We start from the raw sequence: 20,236 nt of genomic DNA, 5'->3' as shown, positions 1-20,236 counted from the left end.
TCCTGTGGTATGCAAATTGTAATTCACAAAAGTATTCCATTTGTAGCCATTGATGTAGTGAAGAGTGATATGAGTGGTGTAAAATTGGTATACCAATGCATTATTCAACCTGTGAGCAATGTCATCACGCATCTGTATTGCTAGCCTGCATGTTTTGGGAATATCCCACACTTAAATCAGTTTGGACAAAAGAATTTGTGGATCTCTCGGACAGCTTTTGATTTACAATTACTCCTAGTGCCTCATTTGGAACAAGCCATGGTATCTGTCAACAACAGGTAATAGAACAATTAAAAAAATATTTGCTATTTCTGCCATATTTTGAAACCTGTATGGAGGAGAACTCTTTAAAATTAAACTGCAACAAAACCGAACTCCTACAAATTGGCAATAAAGAGCAACTTAAGAAAATGTGCTCCTTCTCAGTTACTCTTGAGGGTGATCTCATCAGATCTTCTAATGCAAGGAATCTTGGTGTCATCTTTGATTTCTCCTTTTCATATTCCACCCCCATAAACCACATTAAGAAACTCTATTACTTTCACTTCCGTAGCATAGCCCATATTCACTCATTCCTCTCCTTTTCTAATGCTATGCTTTTATCACATCCTGCATCGATTATTGTAACTCTCTACTGGCAGGTGTCCCTTCTAATCTTATATCACAGCTCCAGCTGATTCAAAACTCTGCTACAAGAGTCCTTACATGACTCAGCCACAGCGAGCATATAACACTCATCCCGTTTCGCCTTCGCTGGCTTCCTGTGTCTTACAGGATTGAATATAAAATTCTATTCATAACCAACAAAACTTTTAATGGCCTCACACCAGACAACATCTGTGACCTTCCCCATCGCTATGCTCCCATTCACCCACTGAGGTCCTCTGATTCTGGCAATCTTGCTGTGCCCCACACTAACCTGCACTCTGTGGGTGTAGAGCAAACAGATTCTGGAATGATCTCCCTATATTAATGAGATCAGCTGACTCCATTCGTTAATTTGAAAAACAACTTAAAAGTGATCTGTTCCGGAAGGCTTTTAACTTAGACAAAAATTCTGTCCCTTCTTTCAGTTTACCTATCTGTCCAGATACTCATGATAATTTGTGTGCGTGTGTGTGTGTGTGTGTGCGTGTGTGTGTGTGTTATATCACACATGTTATCTGCTAGGCTTTTCTTTTAGTATTGAATTTAGTATTTTACTCTGGTTTATTGTCTTTTATTCTATTGAATGCTTTATATCTCCTGTATTCATTTGTTTAGTGCTCTATGCAGAAATATACATATACAATAAGCACATTGAGCATGGGAAAGGCACTATGTAAATAAAATGTATTATTATTATTGTTATTTTTAGGTGTACCTTCAGCACTTTTCCGCTGTATTTGCATGTGTGAATGTTTCTTAATCTGCATTTCTCTCTTGAGTGTGTTCCGGTAAAGCCTGCTTCTCAGGCAGTCATTATTTTCAAGGCACCTTTCTCACCTTCTGTCTGATTTTTGAAAGCTACTCTCACAGCATGCCTCATACTTTATTTCCCTTGTGCATCTTACACTTGCACTTCCTCTTTCATCGTGTCACCAAAGACAAACTGACTATTTAGATTGCTCAGAGAATCTAGACACACAGACCTTAGTGTTTTATCATATAGATAGATAACACCAAATGGGATAAAATGTGTTACAGGTTGTATTTTTTTTTATCAGTATACTGCTGCTGGATTATGTGATTTTCCCCTTGGGATTAATAAAGTATCTATCTATCTATCTATCTATCTATCTATCTATCTATCTATCTATCTATCTATCTATCTATCTATCTATCTATCTATCTATCTATCTATCTATCTATCTATCTATCTATCTATCTAATACCTTATACCACACTATTTGCACAGAGATCTGTTTTACTCTACTGGAAAAATCCCAATTCACCTTTCATAACTTATTGGGAAAGTAATGTTCTGCATTATCTGAAACTGAAAAAAATCAAGTTCTCTTTACAAGGATCTGTTCAGAATTTTTTATGGACTTGCCAAAAACTCATTAATATAATTCTATAGTAAACATGCTAGGCCTGTGCTGAACCTTTTCATCTTATTTTCTGATCTAACCTAACCTACAAAGAACCATTTAGATGGGGTTCTGCAACTGTAATGCTCTCGTTATTAGCTGGGAGTTGATGGCGAGTTTCATAAAACATCTTTATGACATATTATAGTACTTGTTATGTTATTTTCATTTGATTGGGATGCATTTTATGTTTTGTTTCGTAAAAAATTAAAAAAGGAGATAAGACTGCTTCCACCGTTCATAAGTCATTTTGTAGAGTTTATCTTAGGAAACAGCTAATTTCACATATTTCTTTGTCAGGATCAGGCGATTGTGTTAACACTCATCAGAAGCTGTTTTACAATTTGTAAATCCTGCACTGTAATGATTACAAACACACATTCAATCATTCAGAATTTTCCATTTAATATTCCAAACCACAACATCCTCAATAGTGTTAATGCCAGCCATGCAATTACACACTATATGGCATGTGATGAGTTTGTGCTCACTATAAAAAGCAGTAGCTGCGAGAACGCTGATACATTATTTGAAACCATTTTCAGATAAGTATTGGCACCTACACAAATACACAAAAGCAAACTGACAGCCTAAGAGACTACAAGCTAAACAGCATATTTTTGTGCAAAGAAATGTTGGCACATCCTAAAAGAGGCCAGTAAAACCAGTATTGAATTGTGGCATTTTAAAAGCATCAACCACTTCTATCTATCAGTCCATCCAAACAGACTGTTCAATTAAAGGTCATGGGAGACCCAAACCTCTATAAACATATTTGGCCAAATGTTAAATGGCATTTTTCTGTAATGTAGAGTTGTCAACTAACCTAACCTGCCCATCTTTGCAATACAAAAGAAAACCAAATTATTAGGTGAAACCCAATGTGGACAAGATGAGAATGTAATAAACTCCACCCAGACAGTGACAGGGCCAGGAATTGAACCCAAGCCCCAGAAGGTGAAGACAGGAATGCTAAGTATTATACCAACCCTCAGCCACTTTCATAAATCTTTTGAATATGCATGTTCCATAATTGCACAGTTAGCTACAAGATAACTTTTCACTTTGAATGGGAAAGCTAGAAGTTCATCAATAATGGATAAGGTACTGAACAGTGAGTGTTGCTTCATAGCAGAATTACAGTTTAAAAGGAGTTAAGGCATATACAGATGGTAGGGGAGGGACAGCAATGCTGAGAAAAGCTTTTGCAGGAATAATCTGTTGTTTTCTTCCAAGGAAACTAAAAATGGCTTGTTTATAACTTGTGGGATTAGGGTGGAGATAGGATGCCAAATAAAAATAAAGGCTGATTTCACGGGAGGTCCTTGTTAGTACTCACATAAGCACATTTAGAGTGTGAAAGAGGCAATGGGAACTTAAATGTGGGTATTGAGCAACAGAGTTCCAGAAAATCTCCAGAGTGTCCTGGAGTTTGCACAGATTTGTCTATCAATTTTACATTTTCACTTGAGACCTTGAGCTTTTTCACTTTCTTTTACTCTTTTTCAAGTAGAGAACCATATCCTCAAATTTGTATATGCTAATTCTCATCCAGTCATATTACTCTTAGCCCAGAACCTCTTCAGCAAGCACTAGGAGTCACAGTACGGTTATTAAGCCAAAAAGACAGCATCTGCCAACAGAACACCTTGAGCTTCCCAAGCTGGATATTCTCCAAGCCTCAGCTGCACATAATATGCTGTCCATGAGCAGAAAAGGAGACCAGGCAAACCCTCAGTATTATTTATAGTCCACACTGAATGAACTTGACTTCATACCAAGTATGTGAACACAATCCTTGCTCCACAAACACTGAAACCGAATGAAGCACAGGAACACTCTGGAACCTTACATTTTTTGTAGCACCTTCCATAAAATACCACAGGGCACACCATCAAAATTTTTTTGTAAAAACAGTATTAGCAAACTCCAGTCATTCTTCAAATGTCTGTTTAAAGACAAAGAGTGGATCCACTGTTCACTGACCAGGGCAGAAATTGCATTGCTTTTGCATTGATTCAGCTATCAGATAAAGTTAGGATGTGAAAGGAAAGAGGAATACCAGAAATAAAAATGACATGAACAATGTGCAAGCAGAGACTGAAGTGGGCTTTAGAGCTATGAAGTCAGCGTTTGCACACTAAGCACACCCAACAAGGGACAATACCTGAAAAAAACCATTTTCTTACATAAGTACTGTAATTTGTATAGTGATACAAATTTCTAATTCCTATACACAGGACCTAACTTAATTTTTAGCATTAGTACAAACTATGTAATCAGACATCACAATCCTTCTGGCTGTTTGGAGTCAGAAATATCTGGATAACTGGTTGATGGCAGCCATGTAATTTCTTGCCCCTTCAATTTACATACATCTTATTATTGTGATATGAAAATCATTAACTACTGAAACTGCTGGGTTCCAAGTATAACAAAGATATTTTTCACTGATGATGTGCCCTTAAGATATTCATCATGTTCACTACAAGTGGAACTGCTGTAATGGAGCTAAGTGAGGAAGCAGTGACAGCAGACAAAATAGGAAACAGTAATTTCAGTAAAATGCTAATCTACAGTACATATTTTGATATTTTGAACTACAGACTTTATTTCTCCAGACTAGAGACAGCTTACCTGAAACTCGAGTAAAGAATACTGGGGCAGCAATATTGCTCCTAATTTATTTCTTCTTTTTCTTTTTTCTACTACACAGTTTATCCATATATATACTATACAAACTATCTACCATGGCTGTATTACATCTATTAGCATGTTTAGCTATCAATTTTCTCTCTCAGCCATTGCTCTATAATTTTCAGTTCTGTTGCACTGACAAAGTCTGCATTAATAATATTGCAAATTTGCACAATAGTGTAGTTGATCAGTGCTGCTTCCTGTCACTGTCTTTGGTGATTTACCACTTTTTTCCCTGGTGTGTGTCAGTGTTCCCTGTAATGGACTGCTTTTTCAAACTGAACTGGTTCTTTCTATTTTGCTTGATGCTGAAGGGATAAGATCTAGCTTTACTTGTTGCTAATGGAAAAAAGAATTCAGAAAAAGCATGGATGAATGGAAGCAGATGATTTCAGTTGATGCTGCTGGCCAGGGCCCCACTGATGATTTTCAGATGTAAGTGGATGTGTTACCTCCCTTTGAAAACTTTTCTACTTTGGTGAATGTGGGTGGATGAAAGCAAAAATGGCTAAAAGCAATTTTCACTTTGAATGGTGTATGAAAGGTCAATTAAATGTCATTATAGCTTTTTTGAATGATGGGTGTCAACTCATATCCTATGAATTCATTTTTAGTATTCCACTTTCTGCATTTTTGATAGCATTATAATACCACTCCTCAACTGCTTCTTTCTATCAAGAGTAGCAATGTGGGATGGGTGCCCTGAATTTCAACTTCAGGGAACAGGACCTTCCACATTTTTTTTAACTTTATGCATCAGAGACATATAAGCAAAAGACATCCATCCATCCATCCATTATCCAACCTGCTATATCCTAACTACAGGGTCACGGGGGTCTGCAGGAGCCAATTCCAGCCAACACAGAGCGCAAGGCAGGAAACAAACCCCGGGCAGGGTGCTAGCCCACCGCAGGGCACACACACCCACACTCCAAGCACACACTAGCGACAATTTTGGATCGCCAATGCACCTAACCTGCATTTCTTTGGACTGTGGGAGGAACCCGGAGCATCCAGAGGAAACTATAAGCAAAAGACATAAGAAGCTAAATCATGCTAAAAAATATCACTAGTTTTCCCTACATAACAGTTTGAGGACTGACAGTCTGTCGTTTATTTTCTGCTACCCAAACCCTCTTCATTTAGGACTGCAAGCAAACAACCTAGACACACCATGAATGGACATAGCAGCAGCATGAATTCAGGTCAGGTCAGGTTGGGGAGCTTGCACTGGTAAAGTGCATTGACGCACCCCAACATGCAATGAAATGGCTCAAGGTCCTGGTTGGCAACTCCCCAGGCAGACACACGGGTCAGTTCCACCCCCTGCAGCCAGGTGTTTTGTGGGCATCCTCCTGGCCTGGCCCAGCTGCTTGGGTCCTCCACAATGAGTATCTTGTATCTTGACTGTTCCAAGAGTGAAACTGATGCTCCTTCACAATGCATTTAATTTGCCTCATTTGGGACTCCATGAGCAACCGCTCGTAGCTGTACCCTAGGATTCTCCAAAGAGACACAGTACCGAAGGAGTCCAGTCTTCATCCAAGGTCACTGGATAGCATTCCATGTCTCACAACCATATAGAAAAACTCTAAAGACTTGAACCTTCGTCCCTTTGCAAAGATATCGGGAGCGTCACATACCCCTGTCCATCAACCTCATGATCTCCCATACTCTCCTAATCCAACTACTAACTAATTGGAAGAGTCACCAGAGACATGAATGTCATTGCCAAGGTAAATTAAACTCTCAACAAGGTCAACATTCTCTCCACAGACAGAAATACTGCTGATGGCTGTGCCCAAGAGGTCATTAAAGGCATAGATCTTGGTTTATATGCAGGAAACTCGAACGCACAATCAGACTCCTCACTCAGTCTCTTGAGAGCTCCAATCAGAACCTCTATTGACACCGCAAAGATCACAGCATCATCAGCAAAGTCAAGATCAGTGAACCTTGGCCAACTCCCAGTCCATATTAGTACTGAAGGACTTGTAAGAGCAAGAAAAAACACCTGGTGAACTCTAAAATCAACTGGGAAAAATGCAGAGGTTCTGCCTCCACTCTGCACAGACCTCACAGTACCAGTGTACACTTAGGAGATGATATCCAGCAATTTCAGGGGTATCCCGCAAAGTCTCAGGAAGTCCCACAGAGCAGCATGATCAACTGAGTTGAACGCTTTACGAAAATCGACAAAGGCTGCAAAGAAACTCTGTTGATATTTGCGTGTATGCTTAATGAGAACCCTCAATGCCAGGATGCAGTCAATGTTAGACTTCTTAGGCATAAAATCAGACTGCTCCGGTTGCTGGTATGTGAGCAAGTGATCACGGATCCTATAGAGGATGACCCCAAGGACCTTACCTGGCACCCACATCAGTGTTATCCCCTTGTAATTGCAATTTAGGCGGTCACCCTTCCCTTTCCAGACAGAGATGATAAGTCCTGTTTTCCAGTCAGTTGGGATGACACCCGTCTCCCTAATGGAAGCAAAGATTGCTTGTAATGCAAGGAGGACAGCCTTATCACCAGCCTAAAGAATTTCACCCCAGATACAACAAATCTTTGCAGCCTTTCCTACCTGTATCTGGTTCACTACCTGTGTAATCTCAGTGAGACTGGGTGGTTGACAGCTAATTGGAGGATCAGCCTCAAGAACCGTGAATACAGAGATTTCCAACATCCTAGCCAGAGGATCAGTTTTAAACAGCTACTCAAAGTAGATAGCCCAGTGAGTCAAAATTCAAGCATCATTTTTAAGGACCGTTCCATCACCTGCCTTGACTGCAACTCTCTGAGAAACAGATTTGGTCGTGCATGCTTTGATTCCTCTGTAAGCAGGATATGGGTCACTACATCATAAATGATATGTCACCTGCTCACAGATTCTGCTAACATACGCCTCCATATCTGCCCTCTGGACCCTCGCATCCATTCTTCTCAGTTTCTGGTACCGACTGGAGTTGCCATCAAGCAAGCAGTGTGCCCTGATAGATGAAACACCTCTTTCTGGGCACACTGGTAACAACAAAACCAACACATCTCATCAGGAAATCAAATAAATTTCCATTAGTTAAATTACTCCAGACAGAATTCTAACCAACTCAGTCCTGAACAGGGCCATAGGGGATGCTGGAGCCTATCGCAGCTAGCAAAGAGGTGCAAGGCAGGAACAAACTCTGAACATTCCAACTGCAGATAATAAAAAATAAATATTTTGCTACTGCATTGTCTCTAAATTTTGAATCTCACCACAAATGCTTTTCCAGTATGAATTCCAGATTAGTTAAAGCCATTAATATACATGTATATCAGCTGCACCTTCTGAGTACAGAATTTATGGAAGTTGACTGTAAACCAAATGTGTTTGTCCCCTTAAGATGATTTGAATGGAAAAATCAGGGAGTGGAAATGAATTTAGCTGTACATCTTTGAAAACATTCCATCCTGTTTTACCCCCAGTCATTTGCGTTTTCCATTTTCCTTCTTCTCCACTTCAGGTCACCTACATCATTTATATGTGCCTGCAATAACAGAGCACATTTTTGGACAACATTAACTTTTCCATTTTCTCAAAGTATGTGTCTTGTCCTATCCTCAGGATACACTCTTGCATCACCTGTAGAAGCCTTGGGTGCAGCAGTGTCTCAGGCAATGAAGCCCAATCATCTGCTCCTTGGCTGGGCAGCACCAACTTACCGTGAATATGGTAGTGAATAGAATGAGCATTCCTTGGACATTAGTGCAATTCATCACAAAATCTGCCATTGTAACAAGACAGTCCTAAGAGGAAAGATGCAAAAGAAGAGTGGTCACCTTAGTTTATACTAAAACTTAAACAATTACTGAGCAGCTATGTTTGTATTTTAGTCAAATAAATGTAGACATTGAGCAAAGTGTTGACCCTGAGCTGAATGCTTAATATAACAGTGATTCATGAGGTTAAACAAAGGTTCCAGCTAGTGGAGCATCAGCCAGTGGGGGAAAGAAGTGGAAAAATTCAACAGACTTTACAACATGTCAGGTAGCACGAAAAAATGAGAGAAAAATAAGAGAATGGATAATAACACTGGGGGAAAATGATAATGCTTTTAATGAAAGTCACTGCCAGTGAGAGTGATGGTTAACTTCACTTTCAGTGATGCTGGCCCTTGACCCTTGAAACCAAGAACAATCATGGACCCTTCTTTTATTCACATGGCCACTTGGCTCTCAGACATTGGAAACACAAAGTGACTGTTTCAGTATTATTGATTTCTGTCCATTTTCAAAATTAGGGATGTAAAGGTAATTCTGCAATATGTTGTGTATATACAGTATATGTAAAATATAACATAATATACAGTAGCATTCTGAAGTCTGGACATAGAAAATTATAATTTCAATTATCCATCAAGAATATACAATAGTATATAAGTATTATATAGTCCCACACTGGGGGCCAATTTGAATTGCAAAGTGACTCACTTAACCTTTGTCTCTCCACCCAGCAAGAGTTCAGAGTATGTGTACTGTCATTAAAGCTATGCTTCCTTGTCCACCTCTTCTGGGCCATCCAACCTAAAAGTGCGCAGCACAAGGAAGGGGTCATCTTATGGGACAAACTCAGGGTAGAATGGTGCTCCTATCTCAATAAAAAAGTCAACAACCAAAGTCATTAAATGGTGTTGCCCATGGCACCCCATTCCTTCTTATGAAAATGTAGGCCAGTGTGAACTTTAAAAAGATACATGCTGGATATTAGAGGGGAGACAAACGAACAGATACCAGAATGCCTCACACTTTACTTATAGAGACAGAGAGAGAGATGGGGACCTTGGAGGACTAACATGAGGCCACAAATTCCTAGCAGCTATGTTTCCTAGTAATAAAGTTCAAGATCAAATTCATGTTCAATTTCAAGACCTCCTTGCTAAAAGATGACAGCACAAATTGCAGAGGTGCCGAGGAAGCACAGGAGGGAGGCTCGTATTCTCCTTCAGCTGCTGTGAGCAAAAGATGTTATCTAACAAGTTTGCCTGTAAAATGCCCACCTGTGGAGCACATGTATTGGTTATATGGTGTTCAAGAGTGAAACATCACAGGCTTCCAGAGATGCGTATAGTCATGTTCAAATAGCCAAGGGAAAGCTTTAGATACATAGATAACCCTATTTTGGTGAATATTAAGTATTCAATTAATTGCAGAACCAATGTCTTGTCTAGAGCTGTTTTTTTCCTTGCAACTGATGCAGCCATGATAGTTCCAGCAATCCTTATCCTGACTTAGATCCGGCAGATTACAAAAATGGACATTTGGATTTTTAATATACAGTACGTGAGTCCTTGAGTAAGCTGTCCTTGATAACTCTAGCAGCAAACTCTGTATTGCAAAGCATTACATGCACTAAATATACATTTTTGTAATTTACATTGAGACACAAAGCTAGAAATGTGACTCTTCATTTTAAAAATATGCTTTGTTTTTCAAATGTCTAATATTTCATTGAAGTGCATGAACTCTATCACTTGAATAAGACACCAGCTTCTATATAAAGGCCTCTGTTGGATTCTCATTTTAAACTTTATCAGGAATGCGTCTGAAGAACTTACCTCAGTGACTCCTGTCAATGTGTCAGGACAGGTGTTGTCTTCTACATGACAGGTGGGTGAAAAGCTGGAGCACTTTCCACAGCAAACATACTGGAAATAAGCAAAAGAAAGAAAAAGAGCGCCATTGATTACTTTTTCTACCACTTCCTAAATTATTAATAACCATATTGACAGACTGATGTAAAGCCTCGAGTACTAAAAGATAAGACAGGCCTGTGCAGGTAAGCTGATGGTTCATAAGTCACAGCCTCTCATACGTTGATTATTGTTAACACATGGCTGAAAATAGTGACTGTTTCTGGCAATTCTGACAGCACATTCTGAGCAGCCTTCATACCATTTTTATAAATATTCTATGTAAGCAGAAGAAGGAAACTGATATCTTCACATCAAAACAGTTGCATTGTATTGTTTTACTTAGCCAGACATTAGGCAACCACAAGGACAGAGATATCACCTAATTTAATTTTTAGAGATTTTATGTTCCACTTATTATCTGCACATCGAATAGCTTGATAGAGTCTTGTAGTACTTTGTCTAGGTTACATTCACCAGCCCCATGAGTGTTTATGTTTATACTACTTTTAGAAATTATCTATACTATAAATTGAACACCTAATAACAAAATAATTGCATAACTCAATTGGTTGAAAGTGGTAGAAAATAACCACTATACAGTATATTACTATTCTATACAGATGATAAAAAAGCTAAGTCCAGAAAGTATTTTTTATTGAAAGACTAGCAAAATACCCGCGCTTTGCAGCGGAGAAGTAGTGTGTTAAAGAAGCAATGAAAAAGAAAAGGAAACATTTTGAAAATAACGTAACATGATTGTCAATGTAATTGTTTTGTCACTGTTGTGAGTGATGAGTGTTGTTGTCATATATATATATATATATATATATATATATATTTACACACACACACATAAACATATATATATATATACATATCTATACATATACACATATATACATACATATATATCTACATATATACACACACATATATAAACATATATATACATATACATACATATCTACATATATACACACACAGCTATTTTGTATCAGTGCAATACGCTGTTTGTTAAAACAGTTGACTCCGCTCTTACGTGCAATAACAAATCAAATCATTCAGTTGTCTTTGCTCATATGTCATTTTAGAGCTGGATGCCTGGCATCTTTTTTTGGCCACAAGTTCGTTTCTGTTTGGTGTGAGGTTCTGTGTTGTGGAGATTCTCAGGATGGATTGCAGGTGCTCATCAGTGAGGCGACTCCTGTGTGCTGTTTTGTTAGTCTTTATCACTGAGAAGAGCTTCTCACACAGATATGTGCTACCAAACATGCACAAGGTTCGAGCCGCATGTAGACGGACTTTTTTTGTTCTTCAAAGTCACCAAAGCGCCGTGCAAACTCAGTGCGCAATAACTCTAGCTTCGCAATTACTTTCAGCATCATAAGGTAGACTTGATTAACGCGGTAAGTGTTGGCAAGGCAGCTGAAGCGCTGCATTATGGGATCTGTAGTTTATTGTGTTACCAGCGCTTCATATACCCGGGCTTTAATAACAATAATGCAGTATATAAAATGATCTCGCGGGCCAGATATAATTACATGCCGGGCCGATGTGGCCTTGACCCTTGAGTTTGACACATATGGACTAAATAGAACTTGAAAAGATATATTTTTTCAAATGTGATCGCAATTCAGATAGAGTTGACGCACTACAGCCTGCATGCCTCAATGAGTCGTCCTCCCTTGCTCTTACTTTTTTACCGTTCATCTAATGAATACACTGAGTATGGCTTTACCAAAACAATCATTGATGGCAAATAAAGTATCCATTATTCGAGTATGTAGAGCGGGATATATATATATATATACATATATATATACCAGCGTATCATGAGAAGTAGTGTGTTAAAAAGGTAGAAAAAGAAAAGGGAACATTTTAAAAATAGCGTAACATGACTGTCAATATACAGTATTTGTTTTGTGAGTGTTACTGAGTGTTGCTGTCATCAAGGATTTGATTATCATTATTTCTTTCAATCAGGTTCGTATTTGTAGGATGTGTTGTGTTCAAGTTACATTCCGTGTTTGTCAATCGTTGTAAAGATGACAGGTTTCTTTCATCGATTCGTTTCTTACTGCATCAATAAACAGCTCGTCTTCTTCTTTATCTGAGACCTGACACACTGTATTCACGGGTTTTTTTTACACTGTCTTCCTTTAGCGGGACATTGACTTTTTCCACCGTGTGCTTTGTTTCCACAGTAGCTGCATTTATGAATATGCTTATCAGACGCTTTATATTTTTGCTGCCTTTTCAATTGTGTAATTCGGTTTTTGTTCAACGCTGTTTGGAACTGTTGCTTTTTATCTGTGCACTGCGTCAGTTCACGTGAGCCACTCGGTGTACATGCATCGAAGGTTCCCAGCTGTGCTGGTGCCATCTCATGCTATGTCCATAGCTTTATTTAATGTTACCTTAGTCCTGGCACTTAAAACTTTCTCTCGCAGTTTCGCTGAGTTTGTGTCAAACACCACCCTGACCATCTCATCTTCCTCTGCATAAGCACAGTCCTTCACCCGTGAATATTTACCCGTGGCAGTTTGCTATTGGATTGCGCTGACGGACGGCCTTATATGGGCAGGCACTAAATTACAAGCGCCAGCGCAGCCTGTCTATGAACTTAATTTAAAGTGTAGGTTTACATCGTGCTTTGTTTCCAGTAGCAGAACTCATGAATATGGTTGTATATGTCACTTTCGCTCGCTTCTTATTGTTTCGCTGCCTTCTCAATTATATAATGCATGTTTTCTTCAGCGCTTTTTTGAGGTCTTCCTGGTTTTCTATGTACTGCGTGATTACGTGGGAGGCGTGATGATGTCACACGAAACTCCGCCCCCACGGCGTTGAAGCTCATCTCCATTACAGTAAATGGAGAAAAACTGCTTCCAGTTATGACCATTACGCGTAGAATTTGGATATAAAACCTGTCCAACTTTTGTAAGGAAGCTGTAAGGAATGAACCTGCCAAATTTCAGCCTTCCACCCACACAGGAAGTTGGAGAATTAGTGATGAGTCAGTGAGTGAGTGAGTGAGGGCTTTGCCTTTTATTAGTATAGATTGTTGTTTATATGAACGGACAGTAAAGGGAAGTCAAAAGGTTGTTGCCAAAATGTGAAAAACCCTTGTGAAAACACCCAACAGGCAAAACTAAGGTCAAAGCCACAAATAAAAAAGCAACTGTTCCTAGTCAAAACAATTGAGAAAAGTCTCTAACCAGAATATTTCACGTTGTTGTTTATTATTTATCCATCCATCCATCCATTATCCAACCCGCTATATGCTAACTACAGGGTCACGGGGGTCTGCTGGAGCCAATCCCAGCCAACACAGGGCACAAGGCAGGAAACAAACCCCGGGCAGGGTGCCAGCCCACCGCAGGGCACACACACACACACACACACCAAGCACACACTAGGGACGATTTAGAATCTCCAATGCACCTAACCTGCATGTCTTTGGACTGTGGGAGGAAACCGGAGCACCCGGAGGAAACCCACGCAGTATTATTTATCCAAATAAACTATGTAAAAGAGGCAAGAATAGCTATTTATTATGCAAAATGATAATTATGACAAATACTTTCTTCATCTAGTGGTGAAAGATAAAGTATCATTTTTGGTTTAGAAAAATAAATAAGCGAAAACCTTGCCAAAAATATAAATAAATTAGAAAAAAGCTCCACCAAAAATAGAAATGTTTTCAGCTTGTAGCCAAAACTTTTTTTTGCACTGGCAACCCTAAAATGTTTTACTTCAGTTTTAATTCTTTGCTAATTCACGGGCAAGCTGAATATAGCCTATACTGACAACCCAGTTATAAAATGCTTAGCTGTACTGCTACACAGATGCAGTGAAACACAAGTTGAAGGGCAACTCCAAATTAACCCCTTCAACACTTTCATATTTTTTTTGTCCCGGAGGTGTTGTTGACAGGTCCTTTCCAGTTATCTTAAACAATGGCACAATCCCGAAATGACATCTGTAGTGTCTCACTTGTGTTCAAATTTTCAAACAAAACAATCCCTACCTGGGTTTCAACAGCTTTCTGACTGATGAAGCATAGAGGGAAAAATGGATCCAAGCAATCAACAGATAAAGGATCATTTCTATATGCCATAGGAGCACTTATGTTTGTAGTCATCACTTCATGTCTTGTAACGTAAAGTTGTACGTAAAGTTTACAGACTGCCTTAAGTCTGACGGTGCTCCTTCTTAGCTGGAAAAACTTTGCTGTCATACTGAAAAGGGAATCGTCTTTTGAAAGAATAAATGCTTGTCTGGGTGTTCATGTGTGAGGGTGCACTGATGGAAAACAACATACAGCAAGTCGTAACTTAATGTAAGTGCAATGTGTGCAAAGTCAGAGTTTTCTGACTAATAATATGAACCATAAGTTTAGATGCTGTATGTCCATGCTTTTAATAGCAGAAACTTAACAACTCACATAAAACAAACAGAAAAACAATTTTGAAAACAACACTAAAATAAATGGTCACTACAACATAGATCAAATGGTTATTTTATAACAGTGGATCTCAAACTGTGGGGCAGGCGCCCCAAGAGGGGTGCAAAGATGTGAACAAAAGAAATCAAGAATCAAAAATATGAAAAATACATCTATTGAAACCAAAACAAATTAACTTAAACTACATTTTGATACTAGAAAAATAAATATAGATTTAGATAAATGTCGATAAACGTTAAGTAGGTATAATAAAATATGCATCTATGATATATCATTAATTAAAAAAGAACAAATTGGTATTAGTGGGCTCCTTTCAAAAAATGTTATGGGGCGCGATTAAAACTGTTATGAAAACTCGGGTCACAAATACTTAAAGATTGAGAAACTCTGTTTTATAAGAATACAGTTAATTTATTTGATTATTCTTTATTACAATATACTAAAATCAGTCCAAACGGAGCGAGCTAACATTAACCATACAAAAACAGGTTAGTTGAAACTCTAAGTGTTCTGGCATAAGAAAGCTGACACAATTACCCTGATAATTAATTATAAAAGAATTCCACCACAAAAATTGTTGATGCTTTTATTCTGTAGTGCTTTTCAACAATACTTCTTACATTACAAAAATCAATTCTTGGAAATAAAAGGAGAGAGGTGGAATAAACACAGTCAATTGCTGGCTAACTAACAGGATGTAGATTTACGGTACCCATTGATGGGCTAATCATCTTGGCATGAGCAAGCAAGGAAGTGTGCATGAATAAGCATGTCATGCCAAGTCAAGTGTACAGTAGTTAGCACGCAACACATATATGCAGTTACTTGCACTGTGGAAGTGAACCTGAGTGAGTCCCAAGATGACCAACTGGCCACTAATTAAGGAAAGGGTTAGAATGAAAGCCTGCAGCCACAGTAGCTCTCCAGGATCAAAGTCTGAGATCCCCAATCTAGATGAATGAATACACAAAACTCTCAACCATCCACTGATTTTCATCACTCCTGAGGATACATTTCCACTGCTCCAGAGTCCAACAGTGGTGTGCTTCACTCCATTCCAGCTGACATTTGGCAGTTTAAATTGTGATCTTAGACTTGTGTGCACCTGCTTGGCCATGACAACCCATTTCCCGAAGCTCCTAACATACAGTTCTTGTGCCGATGCTGCTTCCAGAGGCACTTTGGAACTCTGATGAGAGTGATGCAACAGAGGTTATGTGATTTTTATGCATCATGTGCTCCAGAACTCAATGTCCCCTGCTTTTTACATGGTATACTGCTTCGTTGGTGAGCTGTTGTTGCTCCTAGTTTCTTCTACTTCACAATAATAGCACTTACAGTTGACCTAGGCAGATCTAGTCAAGCAGACATCTCACATACAACCTGTGGCAAATGTGGCATCCTATGACAGTGCTAAGTTTAAAGTCACTGAGCTCTTCAGTATGACCCATTCTACTTCCTGTGCTTGTCAGTAAAGGTAGCATGGCACCTGTTCACAGTGGATGCAGCTGAAACATTTGAACTCAGTAATTTGGAGAGATGTCAACATACTTTTGGCTATATCATGTAAATCATCCAAAAACATAATAATTCATTTTGAGGAACAATCATTCTAAATGAGACAAACATGGTTCTAATGGAGTCTAACACTGTGACAGCCTATACAGGTACCAGTGCAGTCTAAATCTTTACGAACAAAGTGGTACCTGGTATTTATATTTTTTTTGTTACTATGTGTTTTCATTCAGCTCCAGTACAGACTTTTGTAAGAAGACATTCCTAAAGGAAAGAAAAACTGAGCTTGAAAAAGAAAAATGATAGAACATTTTTGAATGCCTAAGTCATAGATCTCCAACACATGTTTCCTTAGATCAAACTACATATCTTGGTATGACTTCTAGTTGCAGAGAATGTCAGACTTAACATCTGCATTTGCCAAATCTCTTTGCCTGTGAAGGGAATTGCAGGGGTCACTGAGTACATTATCCTTTCTTGTCTTTTCATCATGGTTACAAATCTTGTATTACAAAATGGGTGTTATGCAAACTCGTCTCGTCTTGGCAGTTAATCAACGTCTTATTTTTTATCATGCCCTGTTGTGGAGCAAGAAACATGAGACATCAAACCAACATCTGAGCTGCTTCCAAAGTTTGGTGAGTCTATCATCAATTTGCACATACATTGAAACTTTTGGTTTGTTTAATACTGATCTTGTTTTTGGCTGTCATTTGGAGTTCGGTGCTCAATATTTTTAGCATTATCATTATCTTAGACCCTAGACCACACCCTGTTCCTTTTGACTATGACCTTCTAATTTTCTTTAAAGGAACTCTTTTGTATCCTGATCAAATACTCTTTTCAGCCATTGCAGATTGCCAAGATTCATTTGCCATCACCTAACTGAGTTGCAGGGGTTGTTGCTTTACACAATTAAGTGTATGCTGTGGCAATCTATAAATTGCTATGATTGTCTAATTATGTGAATTGAATCTATGACTGAAAGTGATGGAAGAACTCATATAGTGTATTACTGGCCTTAACAGAGTGAATAAGAAAATCCAACACTTGCACACAAGAAAGAATTCCATGTATGGAATGTGTAAGGGACCTGCAGGATCCTACCTTGATATACTAAGGAACTTGTAAATAGCATTGAGGTGACGATCTTGTGAAGAGAATGAAAAGTAAATTGTACTTTAGAGGGTGACAATTATTATAGACAGGAAAAGAAAAAAAACAGAAGGGTTGAATCCTGGGAAGTCAATCGAAAAAATAAACATATAGCATAAGTAAACAAGACTGTGAGAAAAGTGAGTTAACACACAGTTTTTTTTTTCGAGGTAAAAGCCTGCAGTATGCATGTGGAAAAGTAATATGCTCCCCTCTCCCTGTATCTGTCATGACAGGTCACACCACTGTTCTGCTATCTGACACCCTTACGACACTAGACCACATTTCCGTTATTGTGTCATCTTTTGCTCCAAAGGATGTGCATCATCAGCAGGCAATACTTGAATTGACCCTTGCTGGATGGAAGGAGTGGGAAAGAGAGCATCTACAAGGCATTACCTTCTCCGGGACACTAGAGGGCAGCCCCCCAGGGTGGCTGTGGCACCATGGATTCCCACAGGGCACACTAGGAGTTGGAATTTGATGAAGCCTATTTGGGTTCTATGGAGGCTTCTACGGGGAGTGGCAGAGAAGGCCCTGCTATATTGTGCTTTCAAGTCACCTGGGAGTGATTCCAGGCCTTTGCTAATGAGCCACCTGGAGCAGCACAAAAGGAGCCACCGACCCTCACTTGGAGCCACAGTTGGGAGGAAGAGGACGAACCTTGCCAGGGAGGAGTTGAAACAGAAAGACAGAGAAGAAGAAAAGAAGGACAAAGTACTGCATTGTATATTGTGCTTGATGCTGTACTGTGCTGGAGTGGTGGGAAACAAGGAAAAATGTTTTCCAATCTCAATAAACGTGTTGTGTGCTGGACGTGTGCTCGTGTCTGTTTTATCAGGTGTTTGGGGAGCTGTACACTGTCTGGTGGCTCAAAATATATCACTGTAGTTTGTAGTGGTGGATGAGAAGAAATATGTATTTTCATGCTTTTGTGGAGAAAGTACATAACAAAGATTCTAAATGAACAGGACCCAACCTTTATCCATTCTATCTAACAGCAAAAGATGTGAAAAACCTAAATGGAAAAAAACAATTATCACATTAGTTGTTTCATATAATTCTCATATCTGTTTCCATTTGCATACTCGGAACATGCAAAATATACACACTTTTGTAAAAATTTTATTAATACTGTGTTTACTTCTAGAAAATTGAACTTAAAAAAACAGGATATGCAAAATCTCACAAAACTGTGCTTTTTTATGAAAGATTCACCTCTCTCCCTCATTTATTGGTCAGCAATCCTGTCTTCAACTCAAAAGCTCTGTATTGTTTACTGTGCCTTTTCTGTTTATATTGTATGCAGAGTTTTCTGGAAGTACGTATTAAAAATTATTTTAGCAAAAAATGCATTTAGTTTGCACATTCTGAGAATGTAAATGGATAATGAACACGTGGATTATGCGAAAGAGTTATTTTTTTCTTTATTCCTTGGAAATAATTCACAACTTTTGCTGTCATCTAGCTGCTGGGTCCTGTTCATTTAGAATCACTGTTATGTACTTTTTCCACGAAAACATGGGGTTGAATTTTTTTCTGGGTCACAACTATAAGCTGCTTGGGTTAAGTAACTTATAACAAAATATCATTTTTGGGTGGAGTGTTCCTTTAACTTGTAATTTTAGGAGCTGTAGTAGGGATTTTCTTAAATTTGCCCTATCAGTTCATAAAAGTAATTTAAACAGAATGCTTAGCTTAAAGTAAAATATACCTAAATTTTCCTAATTGTGTGGTTCAACAAACATTTAACAAAATTCAACCCAAAGAGAAGCACTTTTGCTGTTATCTATAAAGTCACCAACTTTTACATTTCTCAGTCCAGCTACATTAACTGCAACTTACCACAGAATGTATATCTTCCAGGTGCTTTCCAGCAATTGTTGACTTGTTCCTTGTGAAGTTGTAATAAAGAAAATCATAGATGTCTTTTACTATATTCCCCACCTAAAGGTAGACAGAGTAGGTAGATCAAACAACAGTAAAAACATAAGGTTGCCCGTCATAATTTCATATTAGCAACTGAAAGAATGTATCTGTAAGTCAAACCACCTCACTCCTCTGTGTATTTCGGAGTAGTACACATACCAGAGCTGCACATCCTATTTTAGTTCTGTGTCCAAGCCCAGAGTGAAATATTTTAGGAACACAATTACTACTGCAAATAGTATCTCAGGAACATCCAACTTGTAAATCATTTAATGGTTTTCAGACACAATACTATCAGTAGAAACAGATAAATTACTTAAGAAAAAAAAATAGTCTGTTTCTTAAAACAATAGTAGTTAAACAAGAACTATGTCCCTGGATGAAACTTTAATTTACTGGACAATCCCCATCCTGCAGTCACATGATTTGTGAAATGGCCAAAAGAATGAAATTCTGGGTATAAGTCATCTTTCAGTTTTTGTGACAAAATGGGCAGTTCAAGAATATAGGAAGAATTCAAAGTAGGACAACTGCTTTGAAAGTCCTGGCTTTTCAGTCATTTAGTGAGGATGGCTCCTGGATACACAGGAGGGTCGATGGCACTTGGTTAGACAGCATGTATGCTTCTAGAAATTCCCTCGAAGTACCAGAAGACTGGGGCTAAGGATAAAGTGGCATGGTTTGTCTACTTTAGAGTGTTGTCACCACTATAACTATCACCCTCAACA

The 20,236-nt window shown here is 38.5% G+C and overlaps 1 protein-coding gene across 3 annotated transcripts in view; it reads right to left on the bottom strand.

Annotated features, from left to right (window-relative positions):
• LOC120529505 (tetraspanin-32-like) overlaps positions 1 to 20,236 on the bottom strand; it is a 106,972-nt gene that overhangs the window by 18,178 nt on the left and 68,558 nt on the right. Inside the window, exons 5-8 of one of the 3 annotated variants that reach the window (XM_039753374.1) lie at positions 19,425 to 19,526; positions 10,364 to 10,453; positions 8,472 to 8,555; positions 8,229 to 8,296 (exon numbers count right to left, since the gene is read on the bottom strand). In XM_039753374.1, coding sequence (XP_039609308.1) covers positions 8,229 to 8,296; positions 8,472 to 8,555; positions 10,364 to 10,453; positions 19,425 to 19,526 — 344 coding nt within the window. The remainder of the gene's footprint in view (positions 1 to 8,228; positions 8,297 to 8,471; positions 8,556 to 10,363; positions 10,454 to 19,424; positions 19,527 to 20,236) is intronic. The other 2 variants (XM_039753364.1, XM_039753383.1) reach the window with 2 other exon arrangements.

The sequence above is a fragment of the Polypterus senegalus genome, chromosome 1 (genome assembly GCF_016835505.1).
Source record: "Polypterus senegalus isolate Bchr_013 chromosome 1, ASM1683550v1, whole genome shotgun sequence".
NCBI lineage: Eukaryota > Metazoa > Chordata > Cladistia > Polypteriformes > Polypteridae > Polypterus > Polypterus senegalus.
The sequence above is the reverse complement of the archived record's forward strand: the minus strand, read 5'-3'. Positions and strand labels throughout refer to the sequence as shown.